General features: G+C 63.0%; 1 protein-coding gene across 6 annotated transcripts; it reads right to left on the bottom strand.

Annotated features, from left to right (window-relative positions):
* Positions 1–168: 168 nt before the first annotated feature.
* Positions 169–25,636, bottom strand: CBFA2T3 (CBFA2/RUNX1 partner transcriptional co-repressor 3). 6 transcript variants are annotated; one of them, XM_069026913.1, is made up of 13 exons: positions 15,811–16,098; positions 15,495–15,714; positions 8,196–8,342; positions 6,658–6,735; positions 5,478–5,719; positions 5,033–5,122; positions 3,440–3,621; positions 3,078–3,334; positions 2,887–2,972; positions 2,461–2,659; positions 2,260–2,328; positions 1,899–2,089; positions 169–1,247 (listed from the first exon to the last, which is right to left on the bottom strand). In XM_069026913.1, exons 3-13 carry the CDS (start codon positions 8,314–8,316, stop codon positions 972–974), a joined length of 1,791 nt encoding a protein of 596 aa, XP_068883014.1. In that variant the 5' UTR covers positions 8,317–8,342; positions 15,495–15,714; positions 15,811–16,098; the 3' UTR covers positions 169–971. The 6 variants fall into 6 exon arrangements, with proteins under 6 accessions (XP_068883014.1, XP_068883015.1, XP_068883016.1 ...); XM_069026914.1 differs by lacking the exons at positions 15,495–15,714; positions 15,811–16,098 and adding an exon at positions 25,417–25,636; XM_069026915.1 differs by lacking the exons at positions 15,495–15,714; positions 15,811–16,098 and adding an exon at positions 17,366–17,512.
* Between the last annotated feature and the right edge of the window lie 52 nt (positions 25,637–25,688).

Genomic DNA, 25,688 nt, shown 5'->3' with positions numbered 1-25,688 from the left:
TTCTCTTTTTTTATTATTCTCCTTTTTTTTTTTTTTAATTCTCCTTTTTGTTCTCCTTTTCCAGGGCGGTGGCGGGCAGAGGTAGAGACGTGCTGGCTCCGGCTGCGGTTCTCAGCCCCATCTCCCCCTCCCACACCTTGGGGGTTGGGGTTTTAGTAAAAAAACACCTTTTTTTTTTTTTTTTTTTTTTTTGCTTTATTTTAATAGAAACTCTTTAAAGCCCCAGGGGCACGTCCATCCATCCTTGTGGGGAGGGGAAGGAAGCGACAACAGAATGAAACGAACTTTGGCAGTGGAGAGACGTTTGGATCTTCCTTGGTTTTGGATTTCCTTTGGAGCAGAGGTGAGTCTGGTCTGTTCTTGGCTAGCTAGCAAGGTAGTTACAGGTGAGCATCCGTCACGCGTCGTCTGGTTTTTGGATTTTCTTTTTTTTTTTTTCTTTTTTTTTTCCTTTTTTACAATTTCTTACTTAAAGCCAAAGAGTCCGACGTTTTCTTTTTTATTTTCTTTATTTTTTTTACAAAAAAAAAAAAAGGTAAAAAGCAGAAAAAAAAAAAAAACAGGAAGAGAGAGACGAAGAAAAGAAGGTTCTTTCCTCCTCCAGGTAAGCCTCTTGGCAGCGCTGATGTGGGATGGGATCAGGCTGGTCTCTCCCCACAGCACTACGTGGTGAGGCTGGAGCCAAATCCCTCATCCAGAGAGCAAAAAAGGAAAAAAAAACCAACCAAAAAACCCAAAAAATCCCAAACCACAATCCCCCAACCGATAGAAAACCAACCGAAAAAAGCCAAAACAAAGACTGAAGAGAGAACAGAGACCGGTATTTGCCTTAACTCCACTTAAAGCCCAGTTTGAGGATCTGTGAGGATTAGTTGTGAGAGCTAGAGAGGTCGTTTCGGAGGTCACACGAGTCAGGTAGCTGAGGAAATTGCACCGGGTGCAGTCCGTGGCTCTCGCAGTCCGAGGGCGGCTCAGCGGGACGCGCTGTCCAGCGGCGCCGGCGTGGCCGGGGTGCCGGCGCGGGACGCGGCCACCGAGCCCGCCTCGCTGGGGCTGCTGGCCATGGCGGGCACGCCGTCGGGCTGGCCCGGCCCGGGGGCGGCGGGGCCCGGCAGCCCCTGCAGAGTCTGCCCGCAGACGTGGTGGTGCTTCTCCCAATCCTTGTGCTGGCAGAAGGAGCCGCAGTAGCGCGCGGTGTTGCAGCCGCTGCACGTCTCGCTCGCCTTCCGCCCGCAGTTCCAGCAGCTCTGCGGGAACGGGAGCGCAGCCTCAGCCCCGGAGCGTGCACCCCCAGGCCGGGCTAGGCACCCTCACCCGGGACCGGGCACTGCATCGTCCCAGACCACGCACCCCTGTCCTGGACCATGTAACCTCATCCCAGAGCGTGCACATCCATCCCATCCTCTGTATCCCCATACCAGACCAGGCACACCCATTCTGGACTGTGCTCCCCTATCCTGAACCGGGTCCCCCTAATCCCAGACCATATAACCCTACCCTGGACCACACACAACATCCCAGACCATGCAGATATCCTAGACTGCATCCACATCCAGGACTATGCACCTCATCATGGACCACACACTTCATCTTGGATCCTTCACTCCATCCCAGACTGTGCTCCCCCATCCAGGACCATGCATCCCCCTCCTGGACTCTGCACCTCCATGAAGGACCGTGCATCCCTGTCCATGCACCCCATCCAGGACCATGCACCCCATCATTGGCCACACCCCACATCTCCACCTCAGTGCAAGAATTCCCCTCTCCTCCCATCCCACGGCGCTGCCGCAGGCTCCCGTTCCCACCCTCGCACGCAGATGCTGCAACCTCGATTGCGAGAGGAGCAGGTCCCACACATCAGCACTGCCACCAGCCCGTCCCCCCAGCGTCCTCACCTCGCTCGAGTCCTCCTGCTGATTGATGACAGTGAGAGCATCCTCGGACGCCTGGCGCTTGGCCTCGGCCAGGGCCCGCTCCATCTTGGCGCGCTCCGTCGTGATCAGCTCGTGGGCTTTCCGCTCGGCATCCGACACAGCCTTCTGCAGCTCGGACATGGCCTGGCGCTTCACCTCGTTCACAGCTTCTTCTGGAAGGCAGCAGCCGAGCATGGCTGGGGTGTGCCAGCGCCCCAGCATCCCCCCTTCCCTCAAAACCACTCCAAATTCCTCCAGCACCCCAGACATCCCAATGAGGGCAGCTGGGGCAGAGCCCCTGCCGGCTCAGCGCTCTGCTGGGGGCTGCCCACCCCACACTCACCAGCCTTCCTCCAGATCTCCTCGGGCATGTACCCAGAGAGCGGCCGCGGTGCAAAATCCCGGTGAGCGTCTGCAAAGGAGAGAGGGGACGCCCTTAGGAGATGCCGTCCCCTTGGAATGCACCGCCGGCAGCGCCGGACCCCCGGGAGAACGGTGCGGGCACCCCGGAGAGGGGCGCAGCCCCCGCCCCGGGGCTCAGTACCTAACTGGGGCGCCTCGGCGGCGGCGGAGGAGGAGTTGTGGGGGCGCGCGGAGGGGGGGCTGCCTTTCTTCATGTCCTCGGCGTCGCTGTAGCGCCGGATCCAGTGGTTGAGCTCCTCGCGATCGGCCTCCTGGCACCGCCGCAGCACCGTCAGCGACCGCCGCGTCTTCTCCACCATGTCCATGATGCAGTTCAGCAGCTGCGGGGCAACAGCAGGGATGGGGAGGGGGCTCTGCTGCAAGCAGCTGGGGGGCTGCGGTGCCCGGCGCTGGGCAGGGGGATTCGGGCTGTGCCGGGCTGTGCCAGCTCCAGGGTGCTGCGCTGGCTGCGGAAGCAGAGGATGCTCGGGAGAAAAGCCCCGTGAGGGACACGGGGGGGATGGAGGGTGGGACACGCACACGGACGGGGCAGGGATGCTACACGTACGTTGTTGAGGTGTTTCCACTCCTCCGCCCACTCCCGGTCCGTGAGCCGGTGGTCGATCACCTCTTCCTGCCGCGTCCCGTGCACGGCTGCAAGGCAAGAGCGGAGCGGGGTCAGCCCCCCTGCAGGACCCCTCTCCCTTCAGGGGGGCCCCAGCCCCGTTCCCCCCCGTGCGTGGGGACAGCAGGGCTCACCGGCGGGCCGCTGGCGCTCACGGAGCTCCCGGGGGTCGGGGTGCCGGTAGGTGTCCCGGTAGTGGTGTGCCATGGCCATGTCCTCCAGGCGGTAGTGCTGGGGCAGGGGCGGGCCGGCGGGGGGGTGCCCCAGCCCGTTCGGGGGGTGGCTCAGCCCGTTGCTGGGGCTGTAGCGCTGCGCCGGGCTCATGGTGCACGGCCGCTTGCTGAGGTGCTCGGGGTGCAGGGGGTCTCGGTCCAACCCGTTCTCTTTGGTCCTGGCCAGAGGAGAGGAGATGGTCCCCACTGGGCCCCCGGGAACAACCTCCCCTTTTCAGGGATGTGTCCCTGAAAAAGCCCACACGCCCCTTCCCGGCTGGCACCTGTCTGGCGTCCTCCTCTTGCCGCTCTCGCCCACCTCCAGGAGCAGCTCGGAGGAGTCGATGGGAGAGGAGGCGTTGGCGTCCAGCAGCAGCTGCTCGTGCTGGGCCAGGTACTGGGCCGGGGTCTGCTTGGCCATGCGGGCGCAGTGCAGCAGCTCCCGCTGCAGCAGCGGCAGGTTGGCCTGCGGGGGGTCACAGTCCAGTCCACGGCCCCGCAGCCCCCCGGAGCAGCCCGGCTGTGCCCCCAGCTCGCCACAGGCAGGGAATGCGAGGCAGGCAGCTGCACTACCTGTTGGGCAGCTCCACTACCCTTCCCCAGGGGACAGCCTTGGGATGCCAGCAGCGTGCCCAGGGGCCAGCTGGGCTTTTGAGGGCCACACATGTGGCACCCCACAGGGTTCAGACACAGCTTCAACAGAGCCCTCCTGTATCCTGGCAGGGGCTGCAGAGCACCATCCCCTGGGCCAGATCGGCCATCTCGGTCACCCTTGTCCCCACGACTGCTCCCTGGGGACTGCACCTCTGGGACCCCCAGCCCTTGTGGCACCCACGACTGTGAGGATCAGCTGGGAACTCCCCTCCCACCCACCCACCGTGTCCCCCCCCACGGCGCCGCAGCCCCAGGAGCAGCAGGAATTAAGCAGCAGAACCCCCTTTTGCCCGGCGCTCTGGCTGCCAGCCCTGGATTTCGCCTGAGGCAGCTGAGCCGCAGCCAAATCCCATCTGTGGGACACGTTAGCGCCCGAGCTGGAGCTGCAGTTGCGGTGAGCAAGGCCGGACCCTCCCTCCCCTTCCCCGGCCGGGGGGGAACAATCCCACAAAAACAGCAAGTCCCCAGTCTGGGAAGCACGCCGAGCCCGGCTGGTTGCAGTTAGGATAATGAGAAACATCTGGAACGGGTGGTGGGAACAGCTGGGAGCGGGGTGCCAGGGCGGCCGCTGCACTCTTGGCACTGGGACACCGGGGATGGATCCCAGCCTGCCTGGAGCCACAGGGCCACCAGTGCCTGCCAGGGCCTGGGGCTTCACCTTTCCCTGCTCCCATGGATCCCAAAAACCGGGCAGGAGGGGAGGGGGCTCTGCCATCCCCCTCCAGCTCAGCCTGGAGCAAACCACTCCAGCAGATTCCTGAGGTGAGCACAGACCTCCACTGATGGACCCCTGCTCTGGGAGGGCTGGGATGCAGAGGTGGAAAAGGGGCTATTTTTGCACTTTTAAATTATTTCTTTGCTAATGAGGGACAGGGGACACTGGGCTCAAACATCTGCTGGCAGTGCCGGTGCTGCCAGGCGTGCCAGCGCCGGGCGAATCCCTCCGGAGCGGGGTGACACTGCAGAGTCAGCGCGAAATTAAAAGGCAAATTAAAAAAAAAAGAGGGAATTTTTAATGAATTGCAAATGGCAACCAGCTGGGCCGACCCCTCACTTTATTGCAAGCAGCCCGGCCCTGTGCATCTCCACACGTGTGGGGGCACACGTGTGCCTGGGGGGACACGGGCAGACCCACAGGCGGCTGCCAGCCCCAAAGCCACCCCCAAATCCCCTGTGCTGAAATGCTGCCACGAATCCCGCCATGCCCAGGCTGGGGCACCCACCTTGAGGAAGGGGATGACGAAAGGTCGCAGCGGGAAGTTGGTGGCCTCTTGGAGCTTGGCGTGAAACTCCTCAATGGTGAGGGTGGAGTTCTGTGGGGACAGCCTGGGCTCAGCACCCCTGGCACAACCCCCGCACCCATGGGGGACACTTGGCTGGTCCTCTCCCATTCCTGCTCCTCTGCCAGCTCTGCCACACTCACAGGAAAACCACACTCAAGGGAAAACCATGCTCAAGGCTTCACTGGCGATGCCAGCAGCCAGGACCCAACCCTGCACCGGCTGAGCAGATCCCAGGAGATGCTGGGAAAACAACCCCCTTTTCTCCAGGATTTAGGTCAATCTAGGCCCCTCTTTCCCTTTCAGCAGCATCTCCATCCCCAACAGAAAACCCAGGATCCTCAGATGCGGGCGATCCCGTGGCTGACCCCGCGGCCGGCGGACGTACCACGAGCCCCAGGACGAGGGTGCGCACCCGCTCCCCGATCTCGGGGGAGATGTCGTTCCCGAACTGCTGCAGGGTGGTGAGGAAGCGCTTGAGCTTGGACAGCTGGCGGGCGCCGCAGGCCGGAGGGAGCTGGTGGGTGGACAGGGAGGCGCTGGAGGAGGTGGCCGGCCCATTGCTGAACCCGTTGGGGGTGGACGGAGCCCCATTGATGGCGGTCGGCGAGTGGCTGCTCCCGTTCATCACTGGGGAGACAGGGAAGGGGGGGTCAGAGTGGGTGGCTGTGCCCTGGCATGGTGGGGACAAGGCTGGGATGGTAGAGTGTCCTGCTGGGTAACGCGGGGCTGGCACCCCCTGGAAGGCTTCACGATGCTGCTGCATCCCTGGGGCCACATCCTGGACTGCTCCTGATGCTGTGGGGAAGGAGGGGATGCAGAGCATCTCCCAGCACAGCAAGGGCTTGATCCAGCTCCTCAACAGCCAAGGCAGCCAAGCCAAGGGCTCCATCCTGGCCCTCTGGGAGCTGCCCAGGGCTCCCAGAGAGAATCCAGGAGCCGTTTCCCACAGAGCCCAGCCTGGCTTGCAGCACCTTGCCACCTCTGTCCCCAGTGCCCAGTCAGGAGCTGCCTGAACACCCCACACCAGCAGACCCAGGAGGGATATTTTGGGGTGCCAACCATCAGCGTGGCAGACCCCTCTCTCCTGCACCAGCTCCCCGTGAGCACAGAGACCTTTCCCCGGCCAGCGCGGGTGACAACACGCGTCACCCACGTCCCGCCGGTGCGGGTGACAACACGCGTCACCCACGTCCTGACCGCGCGTCGCCCTGCGGCCCCCGGCACGCACACGCCTGTCCCCGCTGGCATCACACTGACCTGGGGGTGCTGTGCTGCCCTGCCAGCCCTGCCTGCTCTGGGGGGCTCCCGCTCGCTCTCCGGCCGGGCAGCGCCCGCCGCCCGCTGAAGAGGTGCCGAAAATAACCCGGCGGCCACAACTGCTTTTATTCCCGCGACAGGTGCCTTCCTAAGTTGGACACCACACATGTCCCTGCGCCGGGATGGGGTTGGGGGTCGCATCCCCGTGACCCGCCGGGGCAGGGCGAGGGGCTGGCGACGGGGAGCACCCCCAGGGGCTGTGGCTGCGCTCGGGTCTCTCATGAGAGCGGGTGTTTCATTTTACTTACAAAGACAGACCATCGACCATTTCAAGCAACCATGAAAACGGCCGCGAGGCAGAAACGTCGGAGGGCCAGCGTCTCGATCTGCAAGCAAAATAAAACACGCTATGATGAGAGAGCAGAGGGGGCAGCTCTCGGCCCGGGGGCCCTGCACGGGATGCTCCTCACCGTGGGCACGCGTGCCATGGGCAAAGCTGCCGGACACACCGGGGACCCAGGCCCCTGTGTCCCACCGCAGCCACAGGGAGGGTTCAGGGGGTGGATGCTCGGCACATTCAGGGTGCGGATGCTCAGCTGTCTGATAAAGTCCCCACATTTTAGGGACTGAACGAGGTCCCCCAAGGCCAGGAACAACCAAAACGCTGTGGTGTTCCATGCCAAGCTGCTCCAAGGCCCCAGCCTTGTGTCTCAAACCCTGCTCCATGCTGAGCTGTGACAGAAAGGCTGCCTGCACCCCCAGCCCTGTGTCCTGCGTCCTGCTCTGTGCCAAGCCATGGCACAGAGGCTGCCTGCACCCCTGGTGCTGCATCCCAGACCCAGCCAAACCTGGGCTGCCACGTCAGCCACAGTGCTGGGATTGAAACCCAAACCCCCTCCAAGCACAGCCAAGCACGAGCTGATTTCTAGAGAGCCTGTCCAGGAGCGCTGCTGGGGGGCTGCAGGTGTCAGGGGCTGCATCTCAGGGGTTGGTTTAGGGTTTCTTCTTCCTCACTGGGGTTTTTCTAAGCAGGAAACAGCAACAAGCAAAACCCTTGCACACACGTGTGCCCGGGACATGTCCCGTTGGAGCTGGAACAGCCACTGACAATGGCCACTGCCACTCCTGTCAGGGGGCCAGCCTTGTCCCCTGCTCTTCTGGATCCCACCCTGCATGTGCCCTGTCCATCCATGTGCCAGGATGGTGACAGCAGCACAGTGACTGACCCCTGGCGCAAACCCTCCGGGTGTGCAGTGAGCCCACGAGCCTCTGGTGCAGCCACCGCCCTGGGCTGTCCCCAGTTCAACTACAGAGACCAAGACTCCCACCTGGAGTCTCCTGATGCCACCACGCCACAGCCTGGGCAGGGCAAGGCCATGTGCCTTGTCACTGTGGCTGGCCATGACAGTGCCCTGCCACCACTGGGTGCCACAGGCAGAGGGACAGATGTGTCCCCACACGCCTGGGACCCACCACGGGGCCATCTCCGATCCACAGGAACTCCCCCAACCCCCACCATCCTCCAGTCAGCCATTCCTCTGTGCCAGCACTGGTGACCAGGTGGCAAGAGAGCAGGGTGTCCCTGTCCCCAGGGACCTCGCAGGGCACTGCTGGCCATGGGCAGTGCCACGGTGCTCCCCGCGGGAACATGCACGAGCCATGCCTTGGGAATGTGCACCCAGGGAGCTTATCCAGCCCGAGGACAGGCAGCATCACCCCACATCCCAGCCAGCACCGCGCTGGGCTCTGCGGACGCTGCTGGCCCCGGGTGCTGCGTGTGAGGTGGAGGCGAGGGGAGCTGGGCAGCCCCAGGCTGGCAGCCCCAGGCTGGCAGTGCGGTACTCACTGGTGCTTGGCGTGAAGGACGGGTGGCGCGTGGCTCCCTGCGTGACGGCCGGCGGCGGCGGGGGCATGCTGGGCGGCGTGGACCGGGCCTGCGTCTTCACGTCGGCCGGCGAGTCGGGCATGGTGGCAGCCGGAGTCTCCGCGTTATCTGCGGGAAGAGGGCACGGGGTGGTGACCAGGGTGTGCCAGGCAGGGCCATGATTCCCTGGCAAACAGAGGGGACACTTGGGGACTTCGGGCTGGTCTGGGCATCTCCGCTGCCACTGTAGGATGGCAGAGCTCAGGCAACGGGGACAGCGCCTGGTGTCCTGTGTGCCACAGGGTGGTGGGGAGGGTGATGGACCTGCTGTTCACCTGCACAGCGGGGGGGACAGTGCCCTGTGCAGGGACACAGAGTGCAGGGACCAGGAGTGGGCACCGCTCTGCCCCTGCAGTGCCACCCCTGCTGTGTCACATCACTCCTGACACATTCCCACTGCCCTCACCATCCCCGGCAGCATCACCCAGGGCTGGCACAGCCCCAGGCAGGGATCATGGGATCACTGCAGCCAGTGTTTGGTGGCAGTGGCAATGGCAGGACCCACGTGTCCAGCAGTGACTGTCCCCCCCAGCCCTGAGAAGCCCTGCAAGGCCAGATCCTACAATCCAGGGAGCGCGGAGCTCCTGGCCATCGCCATCACCCCACTGGGCATCGCCGCCTCCCTCCCACCTCCCTGCGCTCCCAACCCCAAATAACGCCTGGCAGTGGATTCCGGGGGGGAGCGTGCCAGCACCATCCCCTCCGGCCGGAGCACGGCCCCGGTGCAGGCTCTGGGCCCCGTGGCTGCCACACCAGCGGTGACAGGTGGCCACAAGTGCTGGCAGCTGCGGGGATCTGTCACCGTGCCCGCGCCGCCACCGGCTCTGGCCAAAGATGGAAGCGGCCGCCACGGCCACCCCCGGCCGTGGGGTCCCCCCTGCGCCCCAGCACGGTCCCCCCCAGCCCAGCTGATAACCACTAATCCAATATTCACCCTTAATCCAGGGCAACTGTGGGGAGATTAATTGAACCCGGCTGGAGCACATTGGCCGGGCTAAATAAGACCAGGGCCTCATCCCCACAGAGATGCTGTGCCGGCGGCATGCGGAGCACCAGGAGATGGTGGTAAGAGCCAAAATCTCGGCTGGTCACCCACAGCATCCTTCTGGGTGGCTCCAGCACCATGGATATCCACTCCTATCCATGACACACCGGGATCCTGCAGATGCCTGGATGTGCTTGCTCCAGTTTCCCATTCCTTGCAGGAGAAATCCCAAGAGCATGCAGCTTCTCTCCCCCCAAAACCTCAGTTTCCTTACAGAGCCTGCCAGAATAAACGGTTTGTTTTGTAAAACACCTTTTATTTTCCTTTCCATGGAAATGTCCATCTCTGGGCAAAGCTTGTCCAGCCTTCCAGGCTTCCCCCGTCACTCAGTGGAGCAGGATCCACCTCCGACGGCAGAGGCTGAGCCGTGAGTGTGCACAGAGTGTGCCCCTGTGAGGGGTCACAGCTGCAGCACCTTGATCCCACACGATCCTTGCCTTCATCCCTGGCACCACCTTTGCCTGTATCCCTGGAATGGTCCCTGCCTGCATCCCCATCCCAGCTCTGGTCCCCCTCACTGCCCTGACTCCATACCCATGCCCACACCAGGGGGAAAACATGGATAGGTTAATCCTGGCACTGACATGGCTTTTCCACAGCTTCCCATTGGCAAGAAAGTTTCCATGAAGCTGAGCAAGCACTCAGGGAAATGGGGCCTGGTTCTGGTTTTTCTTGAGTTTTCCTTTTTTTCCTCCAAGTTTTAAATTTTCCCCAAGGTGTTTGCAACCCAAACATAGCTGGGCAGGCAGAGGAATGATCCCAAACCCAATGGGATAAAGAGCTTGGAAGGCCCAGAGGACCCAACCACGGCTGTGCTACCAGCCCAGGTCTTTTGCAGGATGGGATGAACTCCATGAGGGGTTTTGGGGGGGCAAAGTGCAGCCTCCTCTCAGCACCTCCAAACAGCAATTCCCCAGCACAACTCCAACTCTGCTGGAATTATTTTTCCCTCCATTTTTTTCTCTCTTTGGGGTAATTTGTCCCAGCCGCTCAGGGCCGTGTCTGTTTTCCTCCATCTGGTTTCCATTAGGTCTGTGCAGCCCAGATGAATAAGTAATAATATAAAAATAAAAGGATTAGTATTTTCTCCTGGGCTGGCGGGAGCGGCTGTTCCCCACCCTGCCTCCCGGGGCCGGCGGATGCCGGACCCCCGCACACCCCTGTGTGACCCCGAGCCCCCCATTTGTCACACCGCAGGGTTTAACCCCCGGGCAGGGTCCCTGCTGGGGTGACACTGTCACACAGCCACGCATTCCAGTGGGCACACGGCATCCTGCAGCCTGGAGCCGGAGGGACAGGACCAGTGCCGGAGGGATGGGGCTGGCAGCCATCCCAGCCTGGCATTTGCCGTTTCCCACAGCCCCAGGGAGCCCATCCAGCCACCACAAGCCCGGGGTTGTGCCTCCTCCCCGGGCAGCAAGTGGGATGTGCCAGCTCCGGGACGAGCCCGATGAGCGCGGAGCCCACGGGCTGGCTGCTCCGCTCTGCATTCCCCAGGGATGGGGATGGAGCAGGCAGGGAGCTGCCCTGGATGTGGCCACTGGAAAGGTGCGGCTCCCTGCAGGCAGAGCTCCCCGGGCGAGGAAAGGGTTAAGGGGAATTCAGCGCCCAGCATCCTTCATGCTCTCCAAATGGCCACAAATGAAATCCAGATGCTGGAGGCGACGTCTCCCCGAGCCAGGCTGCCTCCGAAACAAAGGCAGGGAAGCATTCCTGCTCCTCAGCTGCCGCAGCCAGCGGGGCCAACAACAACTCCCCGATAAGATGGCAGGGCCGGAGCTGTCCCAGCTGGAGCAGGTTTGGAAGCGTGCAGTGCCTGAGGCCGGGCAGCAGCGCCAGACAGTGCAGCAGCCCGGCAGAGCTGGTGGGACCTCACGGCACCGGCAGCTCCCTCCTCCCCCGCACCCATCCTCATCCCTTCCCTGAGATCAGCTCCCTCCTCCCCCGCACCCATCCTCATCTCCTCCCTGGGGCCGTGGTGACATCGGGAAAAGCTGACTACTACGGGCAGCTTGGAGGTGGCTCATTCCCAGTTGCACTTGGAGCAGGAGTAAGGAGAGCGGCTGTGGGATGCTGAAGGTGGGTTTAGGTGGGATATTGGGAAGGATTTCTTCCCCGGGAGGGTGGGGAGGCCCTGGCACAGGGTGCCCAGAGCAGCTGTGGCTGCCCCTGGATCCCTGGCAGTGTCCAAGGCCAGGCTGGACAGGGCTTGGAGCAGCCTGGGACAGTGGAAGGTGTCCCTACCCATAGCAGTGGAACGGGATGAGTTTTAAGGTCCCTCTCAACCCAAACCATTCCAGGATTCCATGATGATGCTGGAGGGATGCTGCCCATCCACCACCAGGGTGTCCTGGATGCTCTTTTTGGGGAGCCACCCTAGCAGGGAGCAATCCACACCCAGCACTCATCTGCACTAACAAAGCCCTTTAAAAGTAAATCCAATTAATTAAACTCTGCACAATTTGTAAAGGAATGCAGGTTCAGCCGGCTCCAGTCCTGGGGAGCCCCTGCAGGTCATCCCCACCTTCCCCACGGGCATCCTGAGACAGGTCCCGTGCCCCTGGCCCAGCTGGGACACCTCCCACCAGCACAGTTCCAGTAAATCAGATGTCACCATGCTCAGGTCCATCCCGATGGGCTTTGCTTTCTGAGCACACTGCCTGCACCCACATCCCCGGAATGCCAGCGCTGCTGGGCAGATGCTCCACGGGCACCAACTCCCAGCAAGCCCCAAGCCCCCCGGTCCCCTCCCACCTCCAGCAGCGTGGCAGTGACAGCTCCACACGAGATACCTGCACCCGCAGCCAGGCTCTCCACGCACCCCAAGCCCCCAAAATCCCACTTTTCAAGCCAAAACCATCCACCCAGGGACCCAAACCAGCTGGCTCGGTGCCACCAAGGCAGTGCCAGCAGCTCCCGCTCGCCCTGAGCTGGCGTGGCCGGGGGTGGGGGATGGGTTTGATTTTTCCTCGAAACAACAACAAAAAAGCCAAAAAAAAAAGGCGCCCTCTCTGTTTTACAAGCCTTCATTTGCTATTGTTTATGTAAACAGGTAAATTGTTTCGTATCTCAATTAAAAACATCTGCCACATAAATGAATACCAATTAACTCATCCTGTTTTTAATTACTCTGTTAATTACACACAGGCAGCAAAAAGGATGGCAGGGGAATAGGGAAAGCATGCTTACACCCCCCCTTCCCACCTTGCTCTTGGCAAGGATCCGAAATGTGCCCAGATAATGATGGATTAAGGTGAAAACCGTGGCTCGTGGCCAGCTCCGGCGTGGCGGTTCCCTCCCGCGGCTGCCGGGGCGCCTCGCAGGGGGATTTCCCGGGACCCTCTGGAGAGGTTTTGGAAACCCCAAGCGCCATGGGATGCCCCAGCTCCGCCTGCGTCATCCCCCGCGTCGGGCGGCACAGCCCCGCTGGCACTCCCGGTGCCAGTCCCGCTCTCGCTCTCTAAACGCGTCCACGGGAGAGAAACTTTGGGATGGCGAGGGGAGCGAGGAGGCAACATGCGCATGGACCGAGCGCATCCTCGAGGTGCCCGCGCTGCCCTCCTGGCACGGAGGGGTGGCCCCTCGGCGCGGGCACGGCTGCGCGGGGTGGGTGCCATCCCTGGCGAGGGACCCCGGGCGCCGCCGGCCCCCCCGGCTGCGGGAAGCTTTCCAAGCGAGCAGATGGGGCAGGGGAGCGGCGGCAGGAGGAGGAGGAGAGCAGAAAAGGCTATTTTCTCACGCTACATATTTTACAAGTCGAACATTTTGTGCATTTCAGCCCTGCCTGTAAAAGCATCTCGGGCTCAGCCCCGGGACTCGGCGGCGGAGCCTGTGAGTCAACAGCGGCTGGCGGCGACGTGGCTGCTGGCGGGGGGGACGGGCTGGGAGGAGGGGTCCCCCATGCACAGGGTCACTTGGGGGGGGCCCCCTGACCTATGGGCCAGCAGCACCCAGCCAGGGCACAGTACCTGCTGCAAACGCCGCCGCAGTGTCGTGCCCGCTGCCACCGTCGGGTTCGTCCCACCAGGGTGGCACGGGGAGGTGGGCGCGCACACCCTGCTGCTCCCCAGCTGCCTTACACTCCTGGAAATTAAATATCCTGGCTAAACACCAGGAGTAAACAGTGCCGCGGGCAGCCCGGAACACCTGGAGAGGAGCAGGGCTGGGGCTGACCCTGCCGGAGCTGCCCCCACCCAGGAAACACCCGCGCCTGGGCTGCACCACTCTGCACCATCCCCCAAAGCAAAGGGTGCCAAAGGGGCACCCCAAAACCAGCCCAGCGCCCCGGTCGGGGATGTCCGCAGCCATGTGCACGGGGATGCCCGTGCCCAAAGGTGGCCTTGGCGGCTGGAGCAGGGACAAGCGGCACACGCGGGGGATTCGCGGCATCCTGGAGGCAGAGAGGGGCTGCAGAAGGGAAACCTCCCCCTGCAAACCCCAGCTCCGGCGGGGAGCTCCCGGAGAGCTCCCTGCAGCGTGGGAACGCCGAGGCGCCGCCGGCTCCCCAAGGGACCCCGTGCCAGATCCTGCCCCGCAGGCGCCAGGATGGTACCGGCTCCCAGGGGCTGCCAGATCCGGCCGCGCTCTCCCACAGCCTCCAGGCTGCCGCCTCACCGACTCTTTGTCTATTTTTGAACCACGGGCTCCATTTCAAGGCGATTTTGCCCATGTGAAATTGAATCAAAGAACACAGGAAAAAATATTAATGAGAATTTTGCAAAATAAACAGGAAATCCCTTGGATGTTTTCTGGAACCATTGGTCAGCATCTTCCGAAGGAAAGCTGTGGGTTTGTCAAGGTGGGGTTCCCCCTGGGGAGCCTGAGCACAGCGGGAGGGACGGCAGAAAACAGCTTCAGGAAATCTAAAAACAACCCCAAAGCGGGCAGTAGCACTAAGGCCAGGCCAGCCGGGCAGGGGGGGTGTCCTCTGTGCCACCAGCCCGTTCTTGCCTCTGGCTGGCGAGGATTGATCCCAGCTTGGGGACTCCCGTCGTCCCCATCCTGATGGGCAGCTAAATCCATCTCCCACGTGAGATCCAGCTTGGAAAGCACAGGTCAGGCTGCAGCATCCGACCTGCAGCACCGACCACATCCCCCCCGGCCCCAGCAGCAGCGATTAAGCCCAGTTTAACCCCGGGGCTGTCCCTGGTCCCTCCCAGCCCCGTTCATGGTACCCGGCCCGGATCTGCCCCAAACCTTATGCTCACTGTGCCCGTGCTGGTCTGGCCGGGGGCTGGAGAGGATCAGTGCTGGTGTGGGGGGATTTGTGTGTTCCCCTAGCAGGGAGCCAGCTCCTGCCCCACTGCCAGCACTCCCTGGCAGCCCTGCACTTCCTGGTTGACTCGCTGCCAGTCCACTGACTCCCGCTAAGAGATATAATAACAGATATTTATGGGGTGCCTCTCCTCCCCGGGGGTCCCACAGCACCCAGACACCTTCCCGAGGTGGCTGCGGGACAGGGGACCGTGCACAACCACGGGCAGAGCCAAAGTGCCCCCTGACCTCACCAGGGATTTACGGCGACTGCTGGCAGCGAGCGGAGCCGAGACCCCCTGTCCACGAGACCCCATTTCTATGGCACAGCCACAATGCCTGGATCCTGCCTGGGGATCCTGCATGCAAATATCCATGGCTCAGAAGCAGAATTCCGGGAAGGGACTTTGGCAGAGATGTGCCAGCCCCAGGTTCCCCGTGGGACCTGCCAGAGCCCACTCCTGCCTGCAGCAGCCCACCCCTGAAGTGGGGCTGAGCACCAGAATATTTTTCCATCCTGCAGCCTGGAAGTTCCCGATGTAAGAGGCAAATCCTGCACCCATACGAGGCCTCCCCACTGCCCAAACCTGGCACCCACCCCATGCCAGCACCCAGAGCCACAGGGGAACAGCCTCTCCCCCGCCACATCCTGGCTTTTCCCCCTACAAACCAACATCTGCACTCAGGTTTTCCAAACAAAACACATCCAACATCTGTCTGTTCCCGGGTAAAACCTTACCTGCCAGCGTGGGAGGCAGCCGGCAGGGAAAACCCCCTTGGCACAGCCAAGTTCACCTCCACTTGCCTCCCCAGCCACAGAATTTCACCCTGTGTGGAAACTCAGCACAGGGACCTGCCTCACAAACCTCCGGGGATCCAAGAGCCCACCCCAGGCGGCAGCTCAGCTCCATGGGGCTCCTCACCCGAGGACCGTGGCTGTCAGCATCCTCCCCGGCTGCTGCTCCGTGTTTGCTGTGGGATTTCGGGATGGTTCCCCCATTTGTCCATGCCCTGTACCACAGCAGAGCTCACCCCACCGCGGCGCCGAGCAGGCGGATGTTCGCAGAGTGTCTTCAAGTCGCTCGACAAAGGAGCAGGGAATTAATATTCCTTTTAATTAAAGGCAGAAAAATCTCTTTGTTCCTGAACAGAGAGAAAACAACAGAGGGAAGAGCTCAAAAGCTCTTCCTAAGCTGGAGACGAGACCATCGCTTGGAATCAAAGACACTGTCAACGCACACGTGACCTCGAATTAAAAAAACAAAATGAAACCCAGCAGCGGCAGTGGCTCCTCTCCGACAGCGAAGGAAAGTTGCAAAGTTTTTCTTGGCTAATAGAGGGAAAAAAAAGAATTCCAAGAAAAGGTGTGTTTAACTAGAGAAACGCTCTGCGGTATCCGAAGGCACCATCCAGCGGCGAGGGAATGACGGGAAGAGCTGATTTGCTCCGGCTCAGTGTCGCGGAGGAGCCACGGAGGAGCGTGGGGCCAGCCTCGCTCCATCGCTGCGCCGGCAGCATTCCCTTGGCAAAGCCGGGCTGCCCAGCTTAACGTAATCCAAAGGGAAAGCAAGAGCAGGCGGTGATGAACGGCAGCGCTGGAAGCTCCCGAGCCAGCCTTCCTTCCCAAATCCACGTCCAAACAAACATCCCCTGGCACACGCGAGGACTCTGCGAGTGTTCCCACCACAGCCCCGTGTCCCCGCCACGGACCCGTGTCCTCGCACATAAACACAGAACGAAGGTGGCTGGAACTTCCCACGGCAGCCCTGGGATTCCTCCCGCAAACTCTCCCAAGTGGGTCAGCTCCTCCTCGCCACCGAACGCGGCTCCAGCTCCATTCCACAGCAGCCGGAGCGGGATGCGGAGCTGGCTGCTTGGCGGGCAGACAGGAGGGATGCAGGGATGACAAAGAGTCGGGCGGCTGGGCAGGAGTCGGGAGCCGCAACCGAGGGGGGGGGTCTGCTGGGGGGTGGGCACAAACTCGCGTGGGTTCCCGGGGACGCTGTGCCGCCCCACGCCGCCCTGGCGCTGGGGAAGCGGCGACCGGGGACGAGGACGGAGAGCAGGAGGAGCCCCGGGAGTGCAGGGAAGAGGGGTCTGCACCCCTCCGCCGCCGCCGCGGCAGCGCGGTGCGTGGGAGCGGGGCCCACGGGCGCGGCGATCCCGCTCCCGCGCTGCCTCCGCCGCGGAGCCGCTCCGAACGCTGCTCCCGCTCGCCCCGGCTGTGCCTCCGCTCGCCCCGCTCCGCTCCGCCGCTGCAGGCACCGCACTGTCTCGGGCACCCGGAGCATCCCCGTTCCCTGCGCACCGGCAGCTGCCCCGACAGCGGGAGCATCCTCCGGGCACCGGGAGCGTACCCCGGGCACCGGGAGCCTCTCACTGCCCTGCGCACCGGCAGCTTCTCCGACACCGGGAGCTTCCCCCGGGTACCGAGAGCATCTCGGACTCCTGCACAACAGGAGCGTCCCCCGGGCACCGGGAGCCTCCCCGACTCCTTCGCGCCGGGAGCATCCCCCGAGCATCAGGAGCGTTCCCGGCCCCTTTTCCACGGGAGCCTTCCCGGGCACCGGGAGCCTCCGATTCCCCGACGCACCGGGAGCATCCTCCGAACACCAGCAGTACCTCACAGCCCCTCTTCCCTGCGAGCCTCCCTGGGCACCGGGAGCCTCCGATTCCCCCGTGCACCGGGAGCATCCCCCGAACACCGGGAGCGCTCCAAGCTCCGCTTTCACGGGAGCCTCCGCGAGCACCGGCAGCCTCCCCGTCCCCGTCCCCGTTGGCGGACGGCACTTACCGTCCTGAGGTGTAGCGGAGACGTGAGGTAAGTCCCAAGGCAGGGGCCAGCGGGGCCGGCAGGAGGGGGCAGAGCCGGCAGCGGCCCCCGGTGGCGGCGGCCCCGGCCCGCTTAAGGCCGGCGCTGGCGGAGCGCGGCCCCGCGGCGGCGGCTGCCCCCGGCACCTGCCCGCCGCCGCTCGCCGCGCCCGGGGCCGCCGCTCGCCGCCAGCTCCGGGGGTCGGGGCGCTTCCCCTCCCCCCGCAGGGGGGGGCACCGGAGAAGCGGGGGAAGGCGGAGAAGCCGCGGTAAATCCGCGGGGCCGCTTCACCCCCTGCGCGCTGCCCGGCGGCGCATCCTCCCGGCGCCGCGCCGCGGCCGTGGGGCGCCCGCGGCCGCGCTCCGTGCCCGGCCGGGCCCCCGCCGCGCCGCCGCTGCCGCCGCGCCGCCCGCCCGGCCCGGAGTGAGCGGGGCCCGCCCGCGCCGCTGCCTTAGACCGGGCCGCGCCGCGCCCGCCAGGGGGCGCCCCGCCGCCGCCGCCGCCGCCACCGGAGCGGGACCCCCGGGATGGGATGGACGGGGAATGGGAATGGGAATGGGAATGGGAATGGGAATGGGAATGGGAATGGGAATGGGAATGGGCGGCATCGCGAGGGAGGACCGGGATGGAATGGACGGGGAATGGGAATGGGAATGGGAATGGGAATGGGAATGGGAATGGGAATGGGCGGCATCGCGAGGGAGGACCGGGATGGAATGGACGGGGACACAGGGCTGTGCGGCACCAGGGAGTCCGCACGGCACCGAGGGGCTGCACGGCACCGGGGGACTGAGTGGGACACGGGGCTGTGTGACATCGGCGGTCTGCACGGGAACATGGGGCTCCCCAGGGCTTTAGGGGGTGCATGGGACCTGCTGACGCTAAGGGGACTGGAAGGCCATGCAGGGCAGTGTACGGGGCTTGGGGGCTGCAGGGACTGGGGTTTGCAAAACCTTCAGAGCTGGGGGTGTGAAAGATTGAGGGTTGCAAAGCTGAGAGTGGGGGGCTGCATGGGGGGGTGGTAACGTGTTTTGGGGAGCTGCAAGGAGCTAGGAGTTTTTTGGGGGGAGGTAGGGGGACTGCAAGGGAACGGGCCAGGACTTGTCTGGGGCCATGGGAAGAGTTGAGGGGTTGGAGCAGGGTGGGGGTGTCTGCAGGGGGCTAGGGGGCTGCAGGGGGATGGAGCTGTGCTCAGCTTCCCTCTCCAGAGGCCCAAGGGCTGGGGTTGCACTGGAGCAGCCACAAGACCACAGGCACAGCCCTCAATGTCCCACATGCCCATCCCAGCCTGGCCTTGGAGTGCCCCCCACCCTGCTGGGCCTCGGTGGGACTCCAAGGGCAGCTGCGTGCTGGGAATGCCGGTGGGACCCTCCCCGACAGTGGCGCCGGGCAGCGGTGCACACCTGGCTGCCTGGCACACCCATCCCGTGTGCCCCGTGCCAGCTGGGGGACAGCATTCAAATTTTCCCTCCCCAAGCCCTGCTACAGCGCTGCTGCTTGCCCGTGCAGCGGGAACACAATCCCCGCCAATTTCCCTGTGAATTTCCCTGCAAGCCCGGCCCTGCCTCTGTGTGTAATTACTGTGCCTGGCAGCTGCTTCCCTCTGCCACTGCCCTGTGCCGGCTGTATTATTCATCCTTGCCCGCTTCCCAGGGATTGGGAGCGCGGCATCTCTGCCAAGCGGGGTCACCCGGCTCGGCTGTTGCACAATGAGGGTTGGGGGGCACGGAACAGCTGCGTGGCCACTGGACAGCCAGAGCGTGGCCCTGGCGTGGCTGAGGCACAGACACTGTGTGGGCACCGTGAGGGCACTGCACGGCCCTGGCATGGCCACTGCACAGCTGCTGCATGGCCTCTGTGTGACCATTGCATGGCCAGTAAATGGCCATTCTGTGGCCAGTACTTGACTTTTGCATGGCTACTGAGTGCCAGTTGCATGGCCAGTAAATGAACATGACATGGCTTCGGTGTGACCATTGGATGGCCATTGTATGACTATTGTGTGGTCAGTAAATAACCATCATATGGCCTCTGCATGACTACTGCGTGGCCAGTAAATGCTAATCACATGGCCACTGAATGACCTTTCTATAGGTAGTAAATGATCATCACAAGGCCACTAACTGACCATTCTAGGGCCAGTAAATGGCCATCACATGGCCACTATGGGGCCACCACACAGTCACCAAATGACCACAGCATGGTCACTGCACAGCCAGGCTCCCACCACTGATGGGGTCACAGCAGGAGGTGCTGCAGAATCCCGACCCAGCCACTCCAGCCTCTCACAGCCATCCCAGCCTCCAGCTCCTGTTTTCCATCCCTTGCTCCCGGAGGGCTCCCAGAGGGCTCCCAGAGGGCCTGTGGTTCCCCAAGGTCCTGCTGCCCTCATTCCCATGGGGACCTTTCCCCAGGAGCCTCGTGCAGGTGCCACGGCCCCACTGGCACAGGAGCATCGGAGGGAAATCCACCCCTGCACAGCTGCACGGCCACCTCACCACACCCCAGCTCCATATGGGTGGCACTGGCTGGCACATGCAGATGCCAGCACCACGTGTGCTTCGGGACACATGCACTTGGACGTGCATTTGGACACGTGGTTCCCAGCACAGACCCCACAGGTCGAGGTGCCACAGACCCCCAGCATCAGCGAGGCAGCCCAAAAGTGTTCCCAGAGTTCTGGGCTGCCAGGACAGGGCTCCTTCAGGATCTGGCCACTCACTGGGAGAGCAGGGACCTGCCCACGGGGGTGACCACACTCTCAGCCGAGCCGCCTATGTCACACACCCAAGTGCAAACCTCGAATACCTCACAAAACCCTCCCGTGAATGCCCAGCTGGTGCCGTGCCATGAGCCCAGCAGTGACCAAACCCATCCCCACTGACCTGCCAGCCCCCTGCCACAAACACGTCACAGGGACCTGCCGGGAACCGTCACCACCTCTTCTGCTCCTGGTTAATTTGGGGTGCAGGTGAAGGACACCATCAAACACCCCCTGCCCTGGCACCTCTTGCCCCAGGAGCTGCTCACGCACCGTCAGGATGGGCAGGAGGCAGTGTCACCCCACAGGACAGCAGGGGGGGCAGAGCCACCGCGTCCCCCCGGCGGCGTTTGGGTGGCAGGGGCTGCGGCGTTCCCATTCCATGCACGCAGCCTGTAATTTTGGTCTATTGAAGTCATAATTCACTACTGTGAAAATAAACATTTGTGTTAGCTCGCTTTATTCGGCGGGGTTCGGCTGAATGTTAATAATTCCCTGCTGGTGGCTTTGCACGTGGCCTGGGATGCTGGGACAAAGCCCGGCCACCCGTGGCCGTGGTCGTGGCCGTGGCCACCTCCTCGCACGCTTCGGGCGACTTCTCACCCTCCTTTGTACCGTGTCCCTGGGATCCCCTGGATCCCGAAGGAGATGGGGAAAGAAGAGCCACTTTGTGCTAATCCAGGGATAATGAGGAAGATAAATGTAATTTTTAGACAATATTTGGAGTCCAGCACCCACTCAGACCCTTCTCTGCCCCTCCCTGTCACTGGGTTTGTACTCCTGTGCTGTTTTGTGGGTGCTCCCACCACATCAAAGACGCCCCATCACCCACCCCGTGCCATCACTAGGCAGGAGGACGCCTGGGCCGCCCCCGGCTGTCCCCAGGGCTGTCCCCGGGTCTCTCCCCGACGGGTGCAAGGGGCTGGTGCTTCCCCTCGGCATTTGCATCTTCCCAGCCTTTATCTTTCTCCCGGTCTCTGTATTGCCGCAATTACAGACACTTTAAAACACAATGATCTGGCTGTTAGCGTGATGGATGACAGAACCTTTCTGTCTGGTTTAAATCATTGCTGAGAGTGAGCAAACTTCCCCGCCTTAACCCTTTCCTGCCCCAAACCCGCTCCCTGCCCAGCCCGGGACTGCCGTGTGCTCCGTGGCCACCCATCCACCACAGGCCTGGGTCCCATGGATGGGATAAAGGGGGGGTCTGGCTTCCCTACGGGGAAACATCCCCCCACCCCTCAGCTCCCTGGGTGCCTAGGGGCAGGCCATGGGACCAGCCCCACTCCGGCAGAGCCAGTGATGGCCCCGCTGCCCTGCGGTGGGAAATTAACGGCTGGCCCGGAGATAAGCTCCTGCCAGAGCCCTATAGCCGGCTGGATCCATCCCAACCCGGGCCTGGCAATGCTTCCCCCGGCAAATCTGGAGCCGGGGCAGGATGAGGCCCCAGTGCGTTCCCACCCGTGGGAGAGGGTGGAAACTCCTGTCATGGCTCAGTGTCGGTCACGCCGAGTGATTGATGGCGTGCTGAGCCCGGTGCGGGGATGAGCCACACACCTTGTGGTGATCCGTGATCCCTTTGTTTTGGGGAGGTGGCACCTCCCAGCGCCGTGCATCCTGCCCGGTGCCCATCCCTGCCTGCCCACCCCACGGGAGGGTGTCACTGTCAGCCATCACTTGTGCTCACGCTGCTGGGTGATGTCCTCCATCCCTGCTGGGTGTGCACATGAAGAGGCTGCATGGAGTGGTTTGGAGAGTGCCAAGGACCTGCCCCAGGGGAAGGGACACCCCAAGGCACAGCCTGGGGGAGAAGGGGAGCACTGAGGCCTCGGCTTGGTGCATGCCAGGAGATAAAGTGCTCGATGAGGGCAGATGAAGGCAACTGGCACCAGAACCTCACAGGAAATGGTCACCACCATGTGCCATCCAGGCCCCGTACCTGCCCCTGCGCATGACCCCCGCCTGCTATCGGGGCCGGGCACGTGGGCAGGGGCAACGCGGTGGGTGCTGGGCTCACAGTGCCACCAAGGCACCCTTGGATGCCCCCTCTTGCCTTTGCAGTCACCGCGGTGTTGGGGACCCTTTTGACACCTTGGGAGTGCCCAGCCATCAGTGGTGACCCACTGCCCTCCCCGTGCCCCCCACGGCAATGCACTGTCCCCTTCTCCCGGCTCAGCCCTGGTGCTTCCCAGAGTGCCGGGACGAGCTGATTGCTACTCCGGCTGCATTCCCTGTTCGCAAGCCTCAGGCTTTTTTAAGAAGCCCACGGTGCTGGTTTATCACACCTTGGCCGGTGACTCAGCCCCTGTCCCTCCACGGGCACCCTGGGCCGTGCCCCTCCTGCCCCCGCCAGCTCTCACAGGACGATGTCTGCAGGCGAAGGCACCGAGCCGTGCCGGCGCTCAGCCCTGGCGTGCCACAGGTTTCCTGTGGCACCCCCAGCCACTCTGTCTATCCGTCTGGGTCTCTCGGTCTCTATCCGTTCCCTCTCGGGGAGCAGAGCGTCCCCGGGTACCTCTCTGAGTCCTCACCAGATGCGGCAGTGCCAGCAGTGCCCTACAAGCAGAGCCTGGGGACAACATGTGGCGGCTGCTCACGAGCTGCAGGGATGCAAAGCCCCACACGGCTGTGGGGTCCCCAGTCCCCTTTGCTTGGAGCATCCCTGCAGGGCTGGGAGGGGTCGCTGTGGCCACGGATGGTCCCATCGCCCTGCCCCGGCTGCCAGCACGGATGTGGTGGCCCAAATCTCAGTCCCTAAATCCATCCCGGAGCGAGCACCGGGAGCCAGGCTGCAGCCCCCGGCGCTCTTCCCTTGGCACTTTGCTTGCAGCAGGAGCCCTGGCGCTGGATTTTCCTGCACGTTAATCCATCGGGGAATGCAGTAGGGAGATAAGGGGCTGGTGGGGAGCCAGTGGCCGGGGAAGACACTCGCCTGCCCGCCGGCTATCGCCCGCCGCAGCTGCATCCGCCCGGGGACATCTGCTGGGCAGGAAGTGCCGTGCGCCAGCCTTTCCCAAGGAAGGGGGTTCGTTTGTGCCTGGCTTCCCTCCGTGACCACTCCCGGGGGTCCCCCGACTGGGGCTCACCCACCCTGCAGCCACTGGGCTGGAAGGAGCAGCCCCGCTGGCTGTTGAAGCAGATCCAGTGGCTTTGTGGCTTTCCCACCACTTCCACATCGAAAAGAAAAAAGTGCATCTCCCATTAAAAGAAAAAAAAAATTAAAATCCTGTTTTCCTTGCTGACAGATTCGTTCCTGCTTCGTGGCATTCAAAGGGAAACCACCCCCTACTGCTTATCATCCAGCTCGCCCTGCGCCGCCGGCTCCGGAAAATCACCGGCTTGCCTTAAAAAATGGGAGACTTCTGGATGCAGCACCGTTCCTCTGGGTGCTTCAAGGTTTGGGGGCTGCTGAGGGCCAAGTTTCCAGCTTTTCTGTGCCGTGGAGAGCCTAGGAGGTGTTTTAATTACAAAGCAGAGATGACCACGTGCTGCCCTGACTCCAGGAGCTGGCGCTTTGGGGTGCATGGAGACACTACTGGCACCTCCACGGGAGCAGCAGCCAGTGGCAAGTCCTGCCAGCCTCATCCTTGGGGAGCAGGAATTCACCGGGAGATGCTGAACAGAATCCCCTGAGCTGCCCTTTAGTTCGCAACAGTTTCATATTCCCCTTCTCCCATCCTAACCTCGGGGAGCAGCTCCTTCCTGGCCCTCCCCACCCCACAGGCTGCACAGGGCTCTTTAATAACGATGGGAATTTAATTAGCGGGCACTGCGCTTCCAACACCTCGCATCCCTACAAAAATCAATGGGAGCTAGCGGGAGGGGGTGTGAGCCTGCCTTCACTCCAGCAGCAGCTTGGATGGACACCCAAGTCCTGGGGCTGCTTTCAGAACCTTCCGAGGGCCAAAATCCCCCAGCCTGGGGCTCTGGGTGTGTGGAGGCCAGTGCTGGTCTGTGCTGTGCCAGGCCATGCCATGGGGAGCCACGGCCCTGTGCTGGGTGAGGTCTGGGATTTGTTACGAGGTCCAGATGCGCCACGGCAGCGGAGGACACTGTGGCTGTCTCTGGCCACCTGCATCGTTTCCAAGTTCCCAGGCTAAAAGCAGGGCTTGTTATCAAGAGCAAAAAATGTGCCACCTCTGTTGTATTTCATTTCCCTTTCTCCACCTCTTCCCTGCCCGCTGTGCCTCGGAGATAACAGCTCTCGGTGCCGAGGCCAGAGAGCGCGGCCGGCAACGGCCTCGCCAGCCCTATCGCTGCCTCACTGGCCGCAAGGAAATCAGGAAGTTTGCAGAGATATTTGGCCAACAAAATAAACATTTCTCCTGCCAAAAGCCTAACGGGCTGCCCGGCCAGCCCGCAGCAATCTGCACGGCTCGCTGGCTGCAGCCTTCCGGAGCGCGGTGCCCGCTGAGCCCCGCGGCCGTGCCGCTTTATCCCGGCGCCTTATCGCTGCGTGCCCGTGCCTGGCATGTGCCCACTTTGGGGACAGGGACCCCAGTGTGGTTCCCACCCACAGTGAGCCGGCACAACGGGTGCAGCACCCACGGTGCACACAAACCCTGCCCTTGTGCTGTCCCAGCCGTGTCCCTGACCCGCGGGCAGGTGCCAGGGGTGGGCAGGGGGCTGCGGCCGGAGCCCTGTGCCGGAGGAGCGGGGTGGGGGTGTGAGGGGAAGCGGGGCACGGGGCCAGCATTGTTCACACCGGTGACTCAGCCGGCTCCGCTTTCCTGCCTGCGCCAGGCAAGGCCCAGCAGAGCCCCCGAGCCCCCCAGAGCTGCCACGGCCCCTCGGCCTCGGTGCCTGGGGATGCTCCAGAGCAGGGATGGGGGATGGTCCGTGCCCACGGAGCCTCCGCGCTGCAAACGATCAGCAACACCTGGAGAGCCCGTGGGGTCGGATGTGAGCTGCTGATCCCGGAATGAGCAAAACCACCCCACAAACAGAGGACAGAAATGCTGCAAATAAAACATCCTCGGGGCTGATTACTCGTTATGGAAAGGTTTAATTGCAGAGTGGGCTCCGAATGGGTCACCGTGACAGCAAGCCCATGGTGCCCCATGGTGCCTTTGCTACCGGCTTGGCCATGTCCCAGCCTCCATTCCCGCCGGCTGGCCCCCAAGGGAATGCACTGACCGTGGCCAGCCACGTGCCACCCTCGGGGACCACCTGCCTGCCCAAGACTGCATTGGGCACCGGGCTGAGTGACCCGTGCCACGGCACACGGCAACGCCACGGCCACCGCCACCTTCCTCCCACCGCTGCCTCTCACCTTGGCTGGTCCTGCGTGGTGCCCTGGCCCGAGAGGGGTCCCTGTCCTCTCTGGGGAGTCCCGAGGGGATGGTGGCAGCACCGCAGTGCTGTGAGCCCCGCCGGGGCTGGTGCCGCCAGCCTGGTCCCACGTGTGGGCAGGAGCTGTGCTGGGGCCGGGGATGCCGAGCTCCGGAGGGGCGCGGGGTGTCCTGCCCACTCGGCGCCTGCCCGGCCGCCAGGGCCGCTCATGTGACGGCCGGGGCCGCGGTGGCAGCGGAGCCGTGTCCCATG

Source organism: Aphelocoma coerulescens, chromosome 11, assembly GCF_041296385.1.
Source record: "Aphelocoma coerulescens isolate FSJ_1873_10779 chromosome 11, UR_Acoe_1.0, whole genome shotgun sequence".
NCBI lineage: Eukaryota > Metazoa > Chordata > Aves > Passeriformes > Corvidae > Aphelocoma > Aphelocoma coerulescens.
Note: the sequence above shows the minus strand (reverse complement) of the source record. Positions and strands in the feature narration are given on the sequence as shown.

What these genes read in the sequence shown, in the direction of transcription:
- CBFA2T3 (XM_069026914.1), bottom strand. Translation starts at nt 8,316, where the DNA reads ATGCCCGACTCGCCGGCCGACGTGAAGACGCAGGCCCGGTCCACGCCG. An exon ending in GTCCTTCACGCCAAGCACCA is followed by an intron (nt 6,736 to 8,195) that starts GTGAGTACCGCA and finishes TTTTGCTTGCAG; the next exon opens with ATCGAGACGCTGGCCCTCCG. An exon ending in CGCCGAGGCGCCCCAGTTAG is followed by an intron (nt 2,329 to 2,460) that starts GTACTGAGCCCC and finishes TCTCCTTTGCAG; the next exon opens with ACGCTCACCGGGATTTTGCA.